This window comes from Hippocampus zosterae, chromosome 3 (genome assembly GCF_025434085.1).
Source record: "Hippocampus zosterae strain Florida chromosome 3, ASM2543408v3, whole genome shotgun sequence".
Taxonomy (NCBI): domain Eukaryota; kingdom Metazoa; phylum Chordata; class Actinopteri; order Syngnathiformes; family Syngnathidae; genus Hippocampus; species Hippocampus zosterae.
In genome coordinates this window covers 25,877,415-25,894,804 of record NC_067453.1, presented here as the reverse complement: position 1 = coordinate 25,894,804, position 17,390 = coordinate 25,877,415, and the positions used below count along the sequence as shown (strand labels likewise).

Sequence of the window (17,390 nt, the reverse complement as noted above, 5' to 3'; positions counted from 1 at the left end):
CTTCGCCGGTGTGTGTTTGCATGCGCCGTTCCCCGTTTGTCATCACTGTTGTGTGTATGTGTGTGTGTGTGTGTGCGTGCGAGAGAGAGCCACGCTCACACGGCCACACACACGCACTGTTGTGAAAGATGTCCGCTAGCTCGCAGTCCGCCAAAAGCAAAAAGGACGAGTCTTTTCTGGGCAGACTCGGGGGTACTTTGGTTCGCAGGAAGAAAGCCACAGAAGGTCAGTCCTGGGTGTTTCTATCGTTTTTTGTTTGTTTAATGATGGTATTTTAATTATCAGCTTGCTTTATTTCCTCTTTTGCGCTTATATGTGCGACAGTCACGTGGTACGCTAATTAAATGCGGGCTCTGTTTGCTATAATGACGTCAGACTTGAATTAGTTCCTTCAGTAACCACATTCAAATTGGTTTCTTTGGTAAAGACAAAAAATACGTCTGAGACAAAGCATGCCCCGCGGGCATTAAATGTGGTGTAATAGACAGAAATAGAAGCACACAGGAATGCTACATCATCAAGAGGAAGTTCAAATAAGTCTCCTATATAAATCAGCATGTATTGTATTTACGTTTTAAACACTTGTCAGAGTTTCTCTGAACTTCTTTTGAATGTGAATGTGTGTGTGTGTGTGTGTGTGTGGTAAAAGAGACAGCTGTGAGATTTAACGCCTGTGTGTGTGTATACTGAAGGTGGCCCACAGGTTGGTGAAGGACTTTCAAAATTCACTCTTCTCAGGTGACTTGGGACTTCTACAATTTGGGCCCATGCTAACGGTTGACCAAACACATGGCCTACCCATAATATTGCTAATATTTTGGTGTGGGGGTTGGGGGGGGGGGCGTTGATTTATATTCTCAAACACAAACGAACCACCAAGGGTGGGTTGGCTGGTTGATGACACGCATTCCTGACCGAGAAATGTATGCCCCCCCCCCCAAAAAATCAGTTTTTATTATTCATTCATTCATTCATCTTCCGAGCCGCTTGATCCTCACTAGGGTCGCGGGGGGTGCTGGAGCCTATCCCAGCTGTCTTCGGGCAGTAGGCGCGGGACACCCTGAATCGGTTGCCAGCCAATCGCAGGGCACACAGAAACGAACAGCCATTCGCACTCACACTCACAGCTAGGGACAATTTAGAGTGTTCAATCAGCCTGCCACGCATGTTTTTGGAATGTGGGAGGAAACCGGAGCACCCGGAGAAAACCCACGCAGGCCCGGGGAGAACATGCAAACTCCACACAGGGAGGCCGGAGCTGGAATCGAACCCGGTACCTCTGCACTGTGAAGCCGGCGTGCTAACCACTGGACTACCGGGCCGCCCAGTTTTTATTAGTTTTAGTATTACTTATAATTTTTTGGGTAACATATGGAATATTTTATCGCAAGTACCGTGCATGTAATAAAGTAAACTACATTTCTCAAACAACTCTTTGACCTTCCTTATTCTTTAGCTGTCCAGCACACACGAAATAAATACATTTAAAATGAACCACGAAAGCTCTTAAGTGGTATCGAATGGGAAAGATGAAAACAAAGGAGATTTTTGCGATGGTTAATGTGAGTTTGTTTCTCGTTTTGATCTTTTTAAACCATTTTATCTGATGTCATTAACAAAAGTGTGTTTTCCATCTTAGTTATTTTAGTAGTTTTCATTGACTATAAGAACCTTGTCCTGTATATAGCCATACTGTATAGATTGTGCTTTAAGCCCGTGTACCCATACGAGTCGTCTGTATTCTGTATGGTTAACCTGTACGGTTGACCTGCACTATTGTATGGCCCTATACATTGTAATTTTACACAACTCGACGCAATTTGCATGATCTGATATTATGCCATTTGGTCATGGTACAATGTGCCTATATTTGTGTTTCTTTGCATTATAGTTTTTTATTGCTGAAGAATACTTGACACCACTAAAGGCTTCCTACCATATGAACTTGTAACGGTAATGTCTTCAAAAGGCTCACGCTGTGGCTGTTGGGGTTTTCTATCAGGCGTGGTGACTTTATTCACAGGAGGAAACACCCAAACGATGAGTTGTGTCGGGAAAAGTTGCGTAACGTTTTGCCAAAAAGTCGGTCTTGTTTTCGCCCCCTTGTCAATTTCAACTTCGCTTTACAGCAACTTAGTTATGTTGTTGATTTTATTTCTCCCACCCTCTTACTTCCACTTTCTCTCATATGGCCCAGATCGCTGCAGTTTTCATTCAGTTTGTGACAAACTGACAGGAAGTGTGCGCTTTTGTGACAAGGCCAAAGTGTCAGTCTGTCACATCCATGAGTTGCTCTATAAGGAATGACCGGTCACATCCTGACTATGTAATGTTGTACTTTACCGTTGACATTCATTTGTACGACTTAAACATCACTCGGTTGCTTTGGAATGATGACTGCGAATTGTAAGTTATTTAAGATTTTTCTTATTGCACACAATTAACTCATGGGCATAACAGAAATCAATACCATAAAGGCACGCCATTTTTCTGTTTTTTCTTTATTCAATTGTTTTTTTAATTTATTGCATTGCGTTACGTGAGTCACCACAAAATAAGTTGCTGCCATGGAAATCGGTGAAGTGAGGACTACCTGCACAAAGTTCATAGTTCTTTTCACACATAATTGTGGTTCAGGCCCCTCAAATGTACTTCTTGATGTTTTTTTTCCCATGTAACCTATTTCAAGCTGTTGACTGGAAAACTCACCTAATCGCAGTTGTTGGTGGTCTTTCTGAAATGCCTGAAAAAAAAAGCACACAGATGCAGTCAAAGCCCCGTCGAAGTAGGAAAAGTGGAAGGGATGCATCTCAACTGAGAGACAAGTTTTTGGATGTTGGGTCGGAGCTAACTTTAGCCTGGGTTGGTGATAGTGGTTACAATGAGTCTTGGCTGCATGTACACGCGCATTTTTAGTGCAGTTTTTGAACTCAAATAATCTTTAAAATATTTATTTTTAAATGAAGACAGTAAAATGAGTTTTAAATGATGTTTACGGCGCAACATTTACAGAGTAACAACTGATCAGAAGTGATAGTAAGCGTTCACAAATTAAAAAGACTCAGCCAGCCATACCAGTACATTATATACAGTACACCATATATTGATTGCATTTTACAATAGTACTTGACAGTATTTCTAATTTTTGATTTGGTCTAGAAAGGAAAGTGCAAAATGCCAATAACCTCTCAATATATCCAACATATCCTTTATTATCGTTCTTTTCATCTCTTCGTGGCCATCTGCTTCTTCCTTGGCAACCACGCCATGTGTTTGTGTTTCACGTCACTTTATTTATGGAGCACTTATTCAAACACCACTGCTGCAATACAAAGTACATAAAATAAAAAGCTGACATATGAAATTGAAAACAGTTAAAACAATGAATATAAATCCTGTGCTATATACTGTACGTGAGCCTCAAAACCTGATCCAGGGTCGCAGGTGTTCTACCTCAGTTGCTTTTGGGGGTGTCACTCAGTGCAAGGAAAAAAACAAAAACTAAACTAAAACTAGATGTGTGTGAGCTATTGTTTTTGTGAAGTTAAAACTAGATAACATTTTATAAAGTCAAAGATTATTGCACTTGGTAAACAAGCAATCAGATTGATCACTTATTCTACTCACTGCCACCAGGGGGCATAATTATCCTTTTTCTGTAGTGCTGATCTTCTGGTCACCAGCCAATCACAGGGCACATATATATAAACAAGGATCCCCACCTATGGACAATTTTGAGTCTTCGCTCAACCGTTATAGTTCTCCATTGTGTCTTCAGTACTGTATTTATGCACCCCACCACCACCACCACACCTGGCAACCCCCCAGGACACCCCACGCCCATTTCCTTCTCTATTCAACATTAAGTATGCAGAACTGGCGTCCCCGCTGTCATCTCTGAGCTTCTGTTCCTCCCCAGTCCCGCTCTGGTGTAAATAACCTGCGCTATTTTTAAGAGACAGTCTGTCGCCTCCATATACTGCCACTTTATTTATATCCTCCCCAGTCAACTGCCCTCCCACCACCTTCTGTCCAAGAGCTCTAATGGGGGCTCATTTAGCTTCATTGTTGTTTTTGTTTGCCGCTCACATCTTTGCCTGTGAATAGTAAACTGTCGAAAAGCCTCCACATGCCATTGTTGGGTTCTATACTTTCAAATCTTAGACAATATCTATCTATCTATCTATCTATCTATCTATCTATCTATCTATCTATCTATCTATCTATCTATCTATCTATCTATCTATCTATCTATCTATCTATCTATCTATCTATCTATCTATCTATCTATCTATCTATCTATCTATCTATCTATCTATCTATCTATCTATCTATCTATCTATCTATCTATCTATCTATCCATCCATCTAGTTAGCTATCTAAACATAGATCTATCTATCTAGCTAGCTATCTATCTAAATATATATGTACTGTATATATTTATATACCCCCCCCCCCACACACACACATACATAGATGTATATGAAGGATGGAAATCAGCAAGAAATTCTGGGTCCTATCTGGGTTGCCGGCTTTGCTCTGCATTGAATTAGCGTAATTGTGTTAGCAGTAATAGAGTCACCACTGCCTGATTGATTGCCTGCTGCAAGTAAGATATATTAAAGGCTTCATTTGGCGGCTCATTGAAAAGCGATATATCTGCTGAGTGAGAAAGTCAGCTCGGCCAGAAGAAGAAAAAAATATGTTTTTTGTATGAAAGGGATTTAGTATTATTTGGGCGGGGGGTTAAAACATGTTGAAAATGCGTCAGTGATGTGCAGAAAATCAGTTGTACGCTGTACTGTGGTACTCCAAAGGTCAACACAATCTTGTCCATGTTGCTGGTTAAACTTGGAATTAGCTGATTTTCATAATCAGATTTCCAATGAAGATCAGTTACTAATACAACTACTACCTTCTTGAAAATGTCATTACCTGCCCAGGCCTCACACAACTCATGTTTAAAACTAAAAATGTCACTCAAGTATACAAATAAATCAACAACGAATGTCTAAAAGCTATTGATCGACCAAGAGTGGCAAGCATGTGGCAGCTTGCAAGTTCATTCATTCATTCATCTTCCGAGCCGCTTGATCCTCACTAGGGTCGCGGGGGGTGCTGGAGCCTATCCCAGCTGTCTCCGGGCAGTAGGCGGGGGACACCCTGAATTGGTTGCCAGCCAATCGCAGGGCACACAAAGACGAACAACCATCCACGCTCACACTCACACCTAGGGACAATTTAGAGTGTTCAATCAGCCTGCCACGCATGTTTTTGGAATGTGGGAGGAAACCGGAGTACCCGGAGAAAACCCACGCAGGCCCGGGGAGAACATGCAAACTCCACACAGGGAGGCCGGAGTTGGAATCGAACCCGGCACCTCTGCACTGTGAAGCCGACGTGCTAACCACTGGACTACCGGGCCGCCCAGCTTGCAAGTTAGCAGCTAGATTAATAGCAAAGGCAGCAATCTACACCCACACTCCTTCATCATGCCAAACTTTTACAAGCTTATGATTCAGCCTTGATCTTTTTTTTCTCCACTAAAACCAGATTTCCAATTTCCAATGTTTAGAAAAAATAAAAATCTAATGAATTAGTTAAATGATCAATCGCTCAGTGAATTTACAGAATCCATTGCACAGCACCGGTGACAGGTAACAAAAATTGAACTCTGATTCAGGGTGTCCCCCGCCTACTGCCCAGAGACGGCTGGGATAGGCTCCAGCACCCCCCGCGACCCTAGTGAGGATCAAGCGGTACGGAAGATGAATGAATGAATGAATGATTTAAAAAAAAAAGTTTTTTTTTTTAAATATGCGGTAGACTCTCTATGGACTATCAAGCCCTATAGTTGTGGGAGCAAAACAGGAAATAGAAAGCTACAAAGTAGAAACAGCGCTCAACATGATGGAACAGACGCAGCTTTTGGTCATGACAACTGGTGATCATCTCTGACCATTACATCATACTTACTAACTTCCATTGCATCTTCTTCTTCCCTGAAAGCATGTGGCCCGCTCAAACACACATGCAACTCCGGTAACTGGACCTAGAAGGTGGGAAGGAGGTTTGTGACAGAAATAAACACGCCCCCCCGCCCTCTCCTCCTCCTACTGTTCGGCCCTGCTCACACACATCACACGTATTGACGCGCACATTGAATATAGTGTGCATGCATTTACTGCATCGTGCACTCACTTGCATCAGGAGTTTCAAAGTGGGGACATGGCGGGGCTGCTTTGTGGAACCAAGAGGAAGAAACCAGGTACTCTGGCGAGCTTTGATATCAATGACAAATGGCTTCCATTTCGAAAATTACATGTCCGTGCTGGTGTTGTCGTGGAACGTATACCGGATTTTAGTTTTTGCCCATAGGTGGAGGTTCGTCTTTATTTTGCTGCACAGTCTAAGTCTTTGATACAAGGTTGTACTCGTCACAGAAGCGGGCGTAATGTAGGCAAATGTGCTGCGGGGGAGGAAGCAGCGCAATTAGGATGAAATACCGCAATCCTGCTCTGTAATTATGCAGCCAAATGTTGATCCATGAGGAGATTCCAGGCTAAAACTGACTGCAGCATCAGATAGGAAATGTGGTATGGAGGCCTTACCCCCCACCTCAAGCAAATGGAAATTACTACTTTGAAGTTCTAATTGCATTACATGATTAACAGAATTATTATTATTTTTTTTTTGCATAATATAAACCTGGAAAGCACAAAACCGCATTTGTGTTCTGTAGAAACCGATGATTGAAATAGCGGCCTTGAAATCAATGTAGCCATTAAAAAATATATAACAATAATAATAATAGAATTTAAAAAAATACTTAAAAGTGAGAGCAGATATTGATGATCTTTCAATCCCGGTCATGTTTGATTTATTTCCTCCTTTTCGGCTGCATTTAAACTTCCCGATTTTTACCTGTTTTGCCAAAGGCTTTGTTTCTGTAGCCAGACAGGAAGCATGAAGAGATAAAGATGTTAATGGAACATTATGTGGCCCGTGGAAAAAGTGAGCAAGTGTCTCTCTCTGGCAGCAGTTTTTTTGGAAATCCTTGGGGAAAAACCGAAGCAACAGTTACATGGAGGAAAAAAAGAATGTATATTGATGAACAAAGAGGTGGCCCGGTAGTCCAGTGGTTAGCACGTCGGCTTCACAGTGCAGAGGTACCGGGTTCGATTCCAGCTCCGGCCTCCCTGTGTGGAGTTTGCACGTTCTCCCCGGGCCTGCGTGGGTTTTCTCCGGGTGCTCCGGTTTCCTCCCACATTCCAAAAACATGCATGGTAGGCTGATTGGAGGCTCTAAATCACGGGTCACCAAACTTTTTGAGAGTGAGAGCTACTTCATGTGTCCTGATTGTGTGAAGGGCTACCAAATTGATACGCGTCTGAAATAACATTTGTACAAATTAAATTTAATAATATTAGAACATTAGCTAGCTAGACGTATACTGTAGCTAGCTAGTTAGATAGCTAAATAGGTAGCTATAGAATCTATAATACTGCCCATGTTTGCATTTTTAAATCATAATTTCTACGAGCAAATCACAATCCTAGCACTGGCGGGCTACTGGTGTGGTCCTCACGGGCTACCTGGTGCTCGCGGGCACCACGTTGGAGACCCCTGCTCTAAATTGTCCCTAGGTGTGAGTGTGAGCGTGGATGGTTGTTCGTCTCTGTGTGCCCTGCGTTTGGCTGGCAACTGATCCAGGGTGTCCCCCGCCTACTGCCCGAAGACGGCTGGGATAGGCTCCTGCACCCCCCGCGACCCTAGTGAGGATTAAGCGGTTCAGAAAATGGATGGATGGATGGATGATGAACAAAGATGAAAAGGTATCTAATGCTAATTATAAAATACCCATGATTGGAAAAAAGAATGCTATATACACACAGAACATATAAATGTCAGGAAAAGCCTTCTAGAACATCCGAGCTGAAGATGAATCAGAGGCACTTGAAATGGTGGCAGGTGTGTGCTGGCTCCCATTTAACATGAGTTTTGTATTTGTTCAACTCGTTGTAAGAGGGTGTGCATACTTATGCAACCACACTTATGCGTGTGTATTTGTGTATGTGTGTGTGTGTTGTGTTCTTGTGAGTCTAGTGAGTGACCTCCACGAGGAAGGCAAAAATGCCATCAACGCTCCAATGCTCCCGTCTGGGACGGACGTCCATCCCGAGGACACTCTGCTGGGTACGAACGAACACGCAACTCCCATCATCACAATGTTGCCCCTACAGGGCCACCGTACTCGGTAGTGAGGCACCTCTTTTTGCGTTCTGGCACTTCTGTGGAGTCATTTCCGTGCCCTTAGAGTATAAATGCGGATGGAAATGTTTGAAACAAAACTTGTGTGAGTGTCTTCATCATTCTGCGCTCGCTTGACTGCTTAGAGTTCATTTAAGATGGACAGTGCGAGGTCAGAGAGGAGCTTGTGATTGATGAGGAGGTGGAGGAGCAGGAAATGAAAAGAAGATGCTGCATCTCTCTTCTCCCCTCACAGCCAAAATGGCTGTCGACGTTTTTAATGGCTTACAATTCTTCATCATTGCGAGGGACTTAAAACATGTCTGCACTCAACATGTGTGAAAAGGAAGGAGGGAGGGAGGGGCGTGGGGGCAACACTTTAAAAACCTCTTCTCGCCCTTGTCTTGCCAGAGGAGAACGCTGAGAGGATCATGCTGGACCCGACGTCACGGGATGACCCCAAGTTTAAAGATTTGCTGAAGGTAACAAATAAGCAACCACTTTAGAAGTACATAGAGGCACTGTGGATATTTTTAAAACTGTTCAAATTTCAGGTGATTTGATCGAATTGATAGTGTGGGCGGTACGGTAACCGACTGGTTAGCACGTTGGCCTCACAGTGTAGAGGCGTAGGGTTTGATTCCGGTTCCGGCCTTCCTGTGTGGAGTTTGCATGTTCACCCAGTGCCTGCGTGGGTTTTCTCCGGGTACGCCGGTTTCCTCCCACATTCCAAAAACATGCGTGGCAGGCTGATTGAACACTCTAAATTCTCCCGAGGTGTGAGTGCGTGCATGGATGTTTGTTCGTCTTTGTGTGCCCTGCGATTGGCCGGCAACTGGTTCAGGGTGTGTCCCCCCTGCCCGAAGATCGGCTCCAGCACGCCCCGCGACCCTTGTGAGGATTGATAGTTCAAACCTCTGGCACCGACCAAATGTAGACAGATTTTGTTCAAACTGCACGTCATCATCCCATAGCATGAGTAATTTTGTCAACAGCAGAGGGCGATATAGCCCAATATGGCGGCGCCCTGAAATGGATGAAAAGTGATGAAATATTCCGTTTCATTCTTTTTTTCACCAATGCAATATTCACCTAAATACTGTTTTTGAATTAGTGGGGCACCTGCAAAGTATTCTTGCAAACAAATTTTGTTTCCCGCAAAGCTGGGGCCTTTGTCAAAATGGAGGTAACTATGAACCGTTCAAAATAGCAGCCACTGCATGTTTTTGGTGAAAAATTAAAAACATGCTTTGGCCGGGAATCGAACCCGGGTCAACTGCTTGGAAGGCAACTATGCTCACCACTATACCACCAACGCTGTACAGAAACATCTGGAATTCACGAACATATTTGAGAATCAGGCTATTTTTTTGTTTTTTTTACATACACACACACACACGCGCACACAGCCACTGCTATTTTGAAGGCAAAAGAAATGGCAGAAAAAAAGGTTACTAGAACAGCAGCATATTTTGGGAAATTAATCAGGGAGGCACTTGAAATGGTGGTCTTGGTTTTTTTTTTGTTTGTTTCACACCAGCATGGCGGGATTTAAACAGGGTGTGTAGACTTTTTCCATCCACCATAACATGTGTACAGGTGCTCATTGACTGGATCAACAGTGAGCTGGAGGAGGACAGGATCATCGTGAAAGACCTGGAGGAAGACTGCTATGACGGACAAGTGCTGCAGAAGCTTTTTGGTGAGTCACCTGGCAAGCCTGCAGGTCGTGTTGACTCGTTTGCGCTCGTGGACTCCCCCTAGTGTCCATTAGCTGTCACTGCTTATCGAGTTGACAAGTCAAGGGTCAACTATACTTGATATATTTCTCTTTGATTGCAATTTCATATTGCATCATGACTTTTCTAATTCTGGTTTTCATATTTTAATGGTGGAAAAAACTTATATTTTTTCATTTTTAGTAATATTAATCTGTTTATATTCCTGATCTGGTTCCTGAACCAAGTCATGATTGAGATTGTCTGACGAGAATATCCCCATGATGCCATTGCATGACGATAGGATGCTAAATGCCAGATTCTGATCTATTAGTCCCATTGGGGGACTAATAAAGGCAACCTTATTTTAATCGAGTATCTATTTGAAGTGTGCTTCTCCTCCTGCCAGAAAAACTGTCTGGCCGGAAGCTGAATGTGGCCGAGGTGACCCAGTCGGAGATCGGCCAGAAGCAGAAGCTCCAGACGGTTCTGGAGGCCGTAAACGAGCTGCTGCGTCCTCACGGCTGGTCCATCGAGTGGAGCGTCGACTGTGAGTGCTCAGTTTCACTGGCAAGGCCATATGGTTCATATTTCTGTTGCGTCCCTCATAAGAAGCTATGCAAATAGAAATTATTTTGTGTTTCCAGATGTCCACTGAAACATAGGAACACTTTTACCATCTCATTCATTCACTTTCATTCACAAAACAAAAATCCTGACAAATGAAATTCAATAACATACCACCCCCCCCCCCCCCAAAATGTTTTGGGTGAAAAATTAAAAACATGCGTTGGCCGGGAATCGAACCCGGGTCAACTGCTTGGAAGGCAGCTATGCTCACCACTATACCACCAACGCTGTACAGAAACATCTGGAATTCACGAACATATTTGAGAATCAGGCTAGTTTTTTTTTTTTTTACATATACACACGCGCACACACACACACACACGAACACACGAACACACACACACTTGATTGTTCTACAGTCGTCACGTCATACTGAGGCGTGCCGAGTATTTTCGCCCTCGTGCGGCCAGTCAGCGCTGTTGCAGACATTTTCTCCTCTTCTGAAATCTCCACTAATTCGTTCAGTGCGTTGGTGGTATAGTGGTGAGCATAGCTGCCTTCCAAGCAGTTGACCCGGGTTCGATTCCCGGCCAACGCAGGCCTTTGTTCTTGCAGTTAATTTTAAATCAGATGACATTATTTATTGATCTCTCTGTCAAAGTCTCTTTCTCATTCTCTGCAATACAAGTAAGGGGAAAAAAAGTCATTCTTTCATTTCTCAGACAGCCAGCGGGGAAAAAAAAAAGTAACTGCTTGCGTTGGCCGGGAATCGAACCCGGGTCAACTGCTTGGAAGGCAGCTATGCTCACCACTATACCACCAACGCTGTGCTTGTGTTTGAGTGTGTGTGCTTGTGTGGAATTCTGGAAGAGCAGGAAGGGGCAGCATTCCTGAAGACACCACGTAATGCGCGCACACTCAGCAGACACTTCATTAGGTACACCTACAAAGTCACATCCAGCAATAATTTTGCATTTGCAAAGAAAACAAGATGAATTAAATTTACAACAAATAAATTGCATTTTTTTCATTTACATCAAAACAAAGACCACCGACCAAACTGCATGTTTCTTTTTTTTTCCACTCAGGCAACATGTTTATTCTATATTCACATGGAGAAAATGATGGCTTGGATATACAATGCGAATATCATATAAATGTATACAGTTTTAGATAACACTGTGACTTTGGAGTGACTTTAGAAAATAACGCCTAACAGAGAAATGCCCACTTATTGCCGCTTTATTTCTCTTGTTGATATCATCGGACTGTAATTACTTTGCAAGCTCATTTGTATGTGTGTGTGTGTGTGTGTGTGTGTGTGTGTACTGAGCAGCCATCCACTGCAAAAACCTGGTGGCAATCGTGCACCTGCTGGTGTCTTTGGCCATGCACTTCCAGGCGGCCATCAGGCTGCCCGAGCACGTCTCAGTCAGGGTGGTGGTGGTGAAGGTGAGGCGTGCTCGTGATATGACATTCTTTTGTGACTTTGGCAACTTGGCTTCTCATTCTTCTGTTTCTGTTGTTGTTGTTGTTGTTTGAGCAGAAGCGAGAAGGCATCCTGCAGACCGCCCTTGTCAACAAGGAGCTGACCAGCACCACCGAGTGAGCGCTCCTTTCGCATCCTTGTACCCATGCGCAACGATTGGCCCTTTTATGACTGCAGACCTGATGCTTTTGATGACTGTTGTTCTGTACTAGACATACAGCGTGGCGCCTTGACTTAGAGTATAGTATCATTTCTCAAATCTTTGTTCCCCACTGAATTATATTCAAATGCTATTAATCCAGAATTGCCGAAGCAATCACTTGTAAGTCGAGGTACCACCGTATTCTGAAATTTGCACCGATATACAGTATGTAGCAAACTAAATAGTTCTTTTTTTGGCTCTCTTTGCTTTCCAGAATGATGATGGGAAGATTTGGTAAGTATTTTTTTTCTGTGTCGTCTTTGTTATTTTAATTGTGTCATTTCTGAGTTTCACCTTTTGAATTGAGATTCTGAAATAAGTGAACTTTTCTTACATACTAATGAACCTGTATGTTGAATTGGCCGTGGGCTAGTAAAAAGAAATGCAATATTTATTCACGTAGCCGAAAGGTTTTGGGGGCCAAACAGCCTCCCGAAGTTTATAGTAGTTGAGCAGAATGATATGCGACGACACAATTTGCCAGATCAGAGAGGCAGCCTGCGAAAGATAAAGAAAACCATTTCTATGTGCTAACATTAGCTTATGCCGTTTCAACAGAAAGAGATGCTTTTGACACGCTTCTGGATCACGCGCCCGATAAACTCAATGTGGTCAAAACGGTAAGAAACGTATTTTCCTAATGTACTTGTTTTAAATTCCAACTCGATCTGAATTGTTCATCAAATGTTCCTCTTGCCGTCACTTTAGTCGCTCATCACCTTTGTGAACAAGCACTTAAACAAGTTGAACCTGGAAGTCACTGAGCTGGAATCTCAGGTAATCAAAGTTCATCTACTGTCAAGTAGTCAACCAAGAGAATTACATGAATATCTATCCGCAGGACATCTTTGTAATGAAAGTCTGCTAGCTTAAAGCTAACACACGATATTAAACACGTCAATTACACGTATATTTATCCAGAAGACATCTTTGTCATTCAAAAGCCAGCTAGCTTAATGCTAGCACACAGTGTAAGACCAATTATAAACACAAACCGTTTACAGTAATTCATTGCATTCTATTTAAATGACTGTCCAATTTTTTTAATGTACATCCTGTGGAGCGCTCTTTATCTTAGGGACAAAAAAAAAAAAACACTTCAGAAATTGAGAAGAAAAAAAACATTACAAAAATGTGTAATGTGTTTTGGGGTACTGGAATGGATTGATGCCATTTCCATTCATTTAGATCAAATAGATCTTCCACAATTCATGTTTTCGTGCTAAGAGTGTGATTAAAGAGCAAATTAAACTTGTAAATCAAGGCACCACCGTATCTTTATTAATATTATAGTGGAATGTTGTGTTCAGTTTGCTGATGGTGTTTACCTGATCCTCTTGATGGGGCTGTTGGAGGACTACTTCGTGCCTCTCTACAACTTTTTCCTCACCCCGGAGAACTTCGACCAGAAGGTGACGTGACCATCATGGGAGATAAAGTTATCGTTATTGCGCAGAATCAATTATGTCACAAAGTGAGATGACATCTTTTTAATCAGGTCCACAATGTGGCATTCGCATTTGAGCTCATGCAGGATGGCGGCCTGAAAAAGCCCAAAGCCAGACCAGAAGGTAACTTGACTTGCTATTCAAATGACAACCCTATTCTTCTTTAATTACATTTTTAATTGGATCATGTACAGTCTTTTTTAAAGATTTATTTCCCCACGGTTAAGTGCAGTGTTAATGTACTGTGCTTTGTGATAAATGTTAAATAGACTTTTAAGGAAGAAAACCTCAGCCTTGATTTTAATGAATGCTTAGCGTGACTGAACTCTGGGCTACAATATAAATAAATCTCTTTTGATACTTGATGTAAAAAAAAAAGTTTGAACCCAGAGAGCAAGTTATTGCAATGCCGTTAGTTTCCACTAGAGGAAAACCTTGCGCCATATTTAAAGCGACCCCCATCACTTTGCTGTGTAATTTAATGAACCCTCAGCAGCCTGTAGCATGTCATGCATCGATATACATAAATAGATCGTATTATGAGATAGAATGATATTAGGTTGAAAAGCAATCTAATAGTCATGACGGATCGACTACTTAAAGGTTAATCAACATTTTGTGCCATGAAGGTAATTTCAGTCACTGGCTGGAATGGAATGATGAAGTGATACATTTGCTTTATTACATTATCATCAGCAGGCACTCACATTTCTGCTCACTGTGATCCAGGCGACCTTCTTCTGGTGGCAAAATAATGCCGAAAAAGGATCAAGCTTATTTGTTTTCTCATCTTTTTGTTCATCATTTTTTTTGGGGGGGGGGGGGGGGATTGTTTGTGGCCAACTCGTATTTAACCTTGAATCCTAATTGCAGCCCATTGTCGTGTTATTCAACCGAACAATTTTTTTCCAAAGACCTAGTTCTGCCGGGAAAATAACAATATGCAAATAAGCCGTGCGGATGCGATCACAATGCATCTTATGGTAATTATCAGAAAATTCTTATTTTGGCCTAGTTTGTGCTCTACAAGACGAACACAGATATAATTGAGTCGCTGTAATTTAATGGCGGGGCACCATAAACATTTATTTTCTTGTCATTTTTTTCCTTGATGAATATACTTTACAAACCCTTTTGTTACTTTTTGTGCAGATGTGGTCAACTTGAACCTCAAGTCCACCCTCAGAGTCCTCTACAACCTCTTCACCAATTACAAGAACTCTGAGTGACAGCTCGCATCTCCAACACACGCCTGTGTGTGTGTGTGTGCGTGTGTGTGTGTGTGTATGTGTGTGTTTGTATGTGCGCGTGATGAACAAGGACTTTTAACTCGTTCCGTTGTCAGAGACCATTGGGAATGCAAGTGTTGAATCAAGTGTATTAATAGTTTGAATGCTCAGCTATGAGCCATCAAAGTCAACATGTTCAACATAAACTCAACTGCTCACGTTAACAAAATCGCTTAATATTTGTGTTTTGTGTAGATATTAAAGGATACATATTTTACATTTTTTTCCACAATTTGAACCAGTTCCTGTGTGTCTTAATAACAAAAAAATACCCCAAAGATCAAGAATTATCCTCATTGTCAATGTCACTGATGTACCTGATCAACAGTGCAAGCTAACTAGCGTTTAGAAATGTTAACATGTTTTTCATTAAAAAAAACAAACAAAAGAAATGAAAATTCAGGTTAGTGGTGGCTCACTAACGCCAAATGAGTGGATTCGGATACAACAATAACAATGACAAAAAAATCATTAATGAGCATACAGGGTACAAGTGGATAGCTAACGTCAAATTAGCTTCTGGTCGACTTGAATAAGTTGAGCTAATCAAAAGTACAGTATGCAAGTTTTAGCGAAACTGCATGAAATCATCACAAAAGTACTCAAATGAAACTATGGTATATATTAATTCCAGATACGGTGTGCAAACTAAAAGGGTAAGCTTAATACTCAGCAGAGCCTGTTTTAGCAATGCTAGCTAGCTTTAGCATTCACTCTAATGACAGTTTTTAAGTTTTAGCCAAACGTGATTTTCTAAATGTTGAGGTACAATGTTGACATTTTGAATTAAATGAGAGTTTGGGGTTCAAAACAGTGTTTTAAACCAGGATTATGGTTTGAAAGGAGGGTTTTACATGACGGTTAGGGTTTCAATGTAGGGTTCGAAACCACGGTTATGGTTTGAAAGTAGAATTAGTTTGTCAAAGTCAGGTTAGAAACTAGGGTGAGACATTTGACATTTGTTCATTGCATGCGGGCGGTGCATGGCAAAGAATTTGGTTTCCGACCAAATTTGATGACTCAACTCAACTCAACTGTATTTCTCGAGCACAGCCATCGCTGCAGACAAAGTGCTGTACATGGAGCAATTTAACATATACAACAAACAGTAAAACAATCGGTAATACAGACGGTAGAAAGCACCGAACAGCAAAACCAAGCACAAATCTAAGTCATGCTGAGTCGAATGCCAAAGAATACAAGTGAGTTTTGAGGTGGTTTTTGAAGATGGGCATCGAGGATGGCCATTTTGATTTGAAGGGGCCAATTCCGGGCGAGGGGGGTTGTCCATTACCACTGCTTGTTCAAAGACAAACTTGTCCTTGAGATTTAGTCTGATTCTTACCGCAATTGAACCATGTCGACCAAACAGATGGCCGATGCTAACTCATCGAACCGTTTGGTTTGAGACATTGCGTGTGGGTTGGGCCTGGCACTGACGCCCAATGACTGAGTCTTTTGAAAACTTGGAAGCGGACCGGCGTAGCCCAACCCGATTGCGTTCATCTCCCCTTTGGTGCCAAATAAGCAGTTGCCTTTTAAGTGCAGCCCTGCCCCAGGTGGGCTGCAGTCAGCGAGGCCTGCTATCGACTGACCTTTCAGACCATCTCTGAGAGGAGGGCGGAAGACCTGTGGCTAAACCACCCCTCCTCTTCAACCACCGCCCGCCGCGTGCAGACCTCGCCTGCTGGTGCCACTGGGAAGATGAGTGCATGGCAAGCTGCGCTTTCTGACGCTCGGCTGAATTATTGAAAGTGGGAGATGAGTCAACGCGCTGTCAGGAATCACCAGAGTGACAATTTGTTCGCGCTGCCTCCGAAATATTCGAAATACTCCACCAATTTGGGCAATTTGAGTGATGGGTTTATTTTAGAGCTCAATTCTTTGTTGCTATGGTAACCTTCCACAAGCCCCTTTATCTGGCTTTTGGGTGGTCCCTTTTTTCACCTTATTTTTTTTCAGCTTGTTTTCCGCGCTTCCTGTCTATTTTGGTGGATCTAATGGGGGCTGCTGGATGCATGGGACTCCAATTGATGTGCTCACACACGCACTATGCCTTGAGTGGTCCAGCCCACTCATTGTCACGTTTCAGCAGTCCCTTCATTTGGAAACAGTGTTGGTCGGAATGCTTTGACTGGACTCAGGTTAGGGAAAAATATGATCTTGGAAAAATGATCTTTCACAGGAGTGTGGTGAATCATGGGTAGCATGTTTGAGTCACAGTTTTGAGGTTCTTGAGTGGGAATCTTTGGTCGGCCTTTTGCAATCTCACTCCTTTGCTTGCATTCAGCTAAGCGGCATTTTATTCGTGTATATTCTCTTTTATTGATTTGGCTGTAAGATATTTGGTGTTTTCATTATAATTCAGGCATTTTCATTTTTATTACATTTCCTTGAGTTATTTCATTAGTCTTCGTAATAACT

At 42.4% G+C, this 17,390-nt stretch overlaps 2 protein-coding genes and 4 non-coding genes across 9 annotated transcripts in view; 2 read left to right on the top strand and 4 right to left on the bottom strand.

The window, feature by feature from the left end:
- LOC127597570 (SRSF protein kinase 2-like) overlaps positions 1-17,390 on the bottom strand; it is a 446,193-nt gene that overhangs the window by 65,031 nt on the left and 363,772 nt on the right. The gene's annotated exons all lie outside the window — the stretch shown is intronic.
- parvb (parvin, beta) lies at positions 31-15,204 on the top strand. Of its 3 annotated transcripts, none has more exons than XM_052060749.1 (13): positions 31-225; positions 8,107-8,196; positions 8,662-8,732; positions 9,850-9,952; positions 10,378-10,518; positions 11,875-11,990; positions 12,085-12,143; positions 12,444-12,463; positions 12,788-12,849; positions 12,938-13,006; positions 13,540-13,641; positions 13,728-13,800; positions 14,830-15,204. In XM_052060749.1, the coding sequence occupies exons 1-13, from the start codon at positions 129-131 to the stop codon at positions 14,904-14,906; spliced, it is 1,080 nt and encodes a 359-aa protein (XP_051916709.1). In that variant the 5' UTR covers positions 31-128; the 3' UTR covers positions 14,907-15,204. The 3 variants fall into 3 exon arrangements, with proteins under 3 accessions (XP_051916709.1, XP_051916712.1, XP_051916711.1); XM_052060752.1 differs by lacking the exon at positions 31-225 and adding an exon at positions 2,244-2,406; XM_052060751.1 differs by lacking the exon at positions 31-225 and adding an exon at positions 6,101-6,268.
- On the bottom strand, positions 9,497-9,568 carry trnag-ucc (transfer RNA glycine (anticodon UCC)). Its single transcript has one exon. It is a non-coding gene; the product is annotated as a tRNA-Gly (tRNA).
- trnag-ucc (transfer RNA glycine (anticodon UCC)) lies at positions 10,755-10,826 on the bottom strand. The gene has a single exon. It is a non-coding gene; the product is annotated as a tRNA-Gly (tRNA).
- On the top strand, positions 11,065-11,136 carry trnag-ucc (transfer RNA glycine (anticodon UCC)). Its single transcript has one exon. It is a non-coding gene; the product is annotated as a tRNA-Gly (tRNA).
- On the bottom strand, positions 11,293-11,364 carry trnag-ucc (transfer RNA glycine (anticodon UCC)). Its single transcript has one exon. It is a non-coding gene; the product is annotated as a tRNA-Gly (tRNA).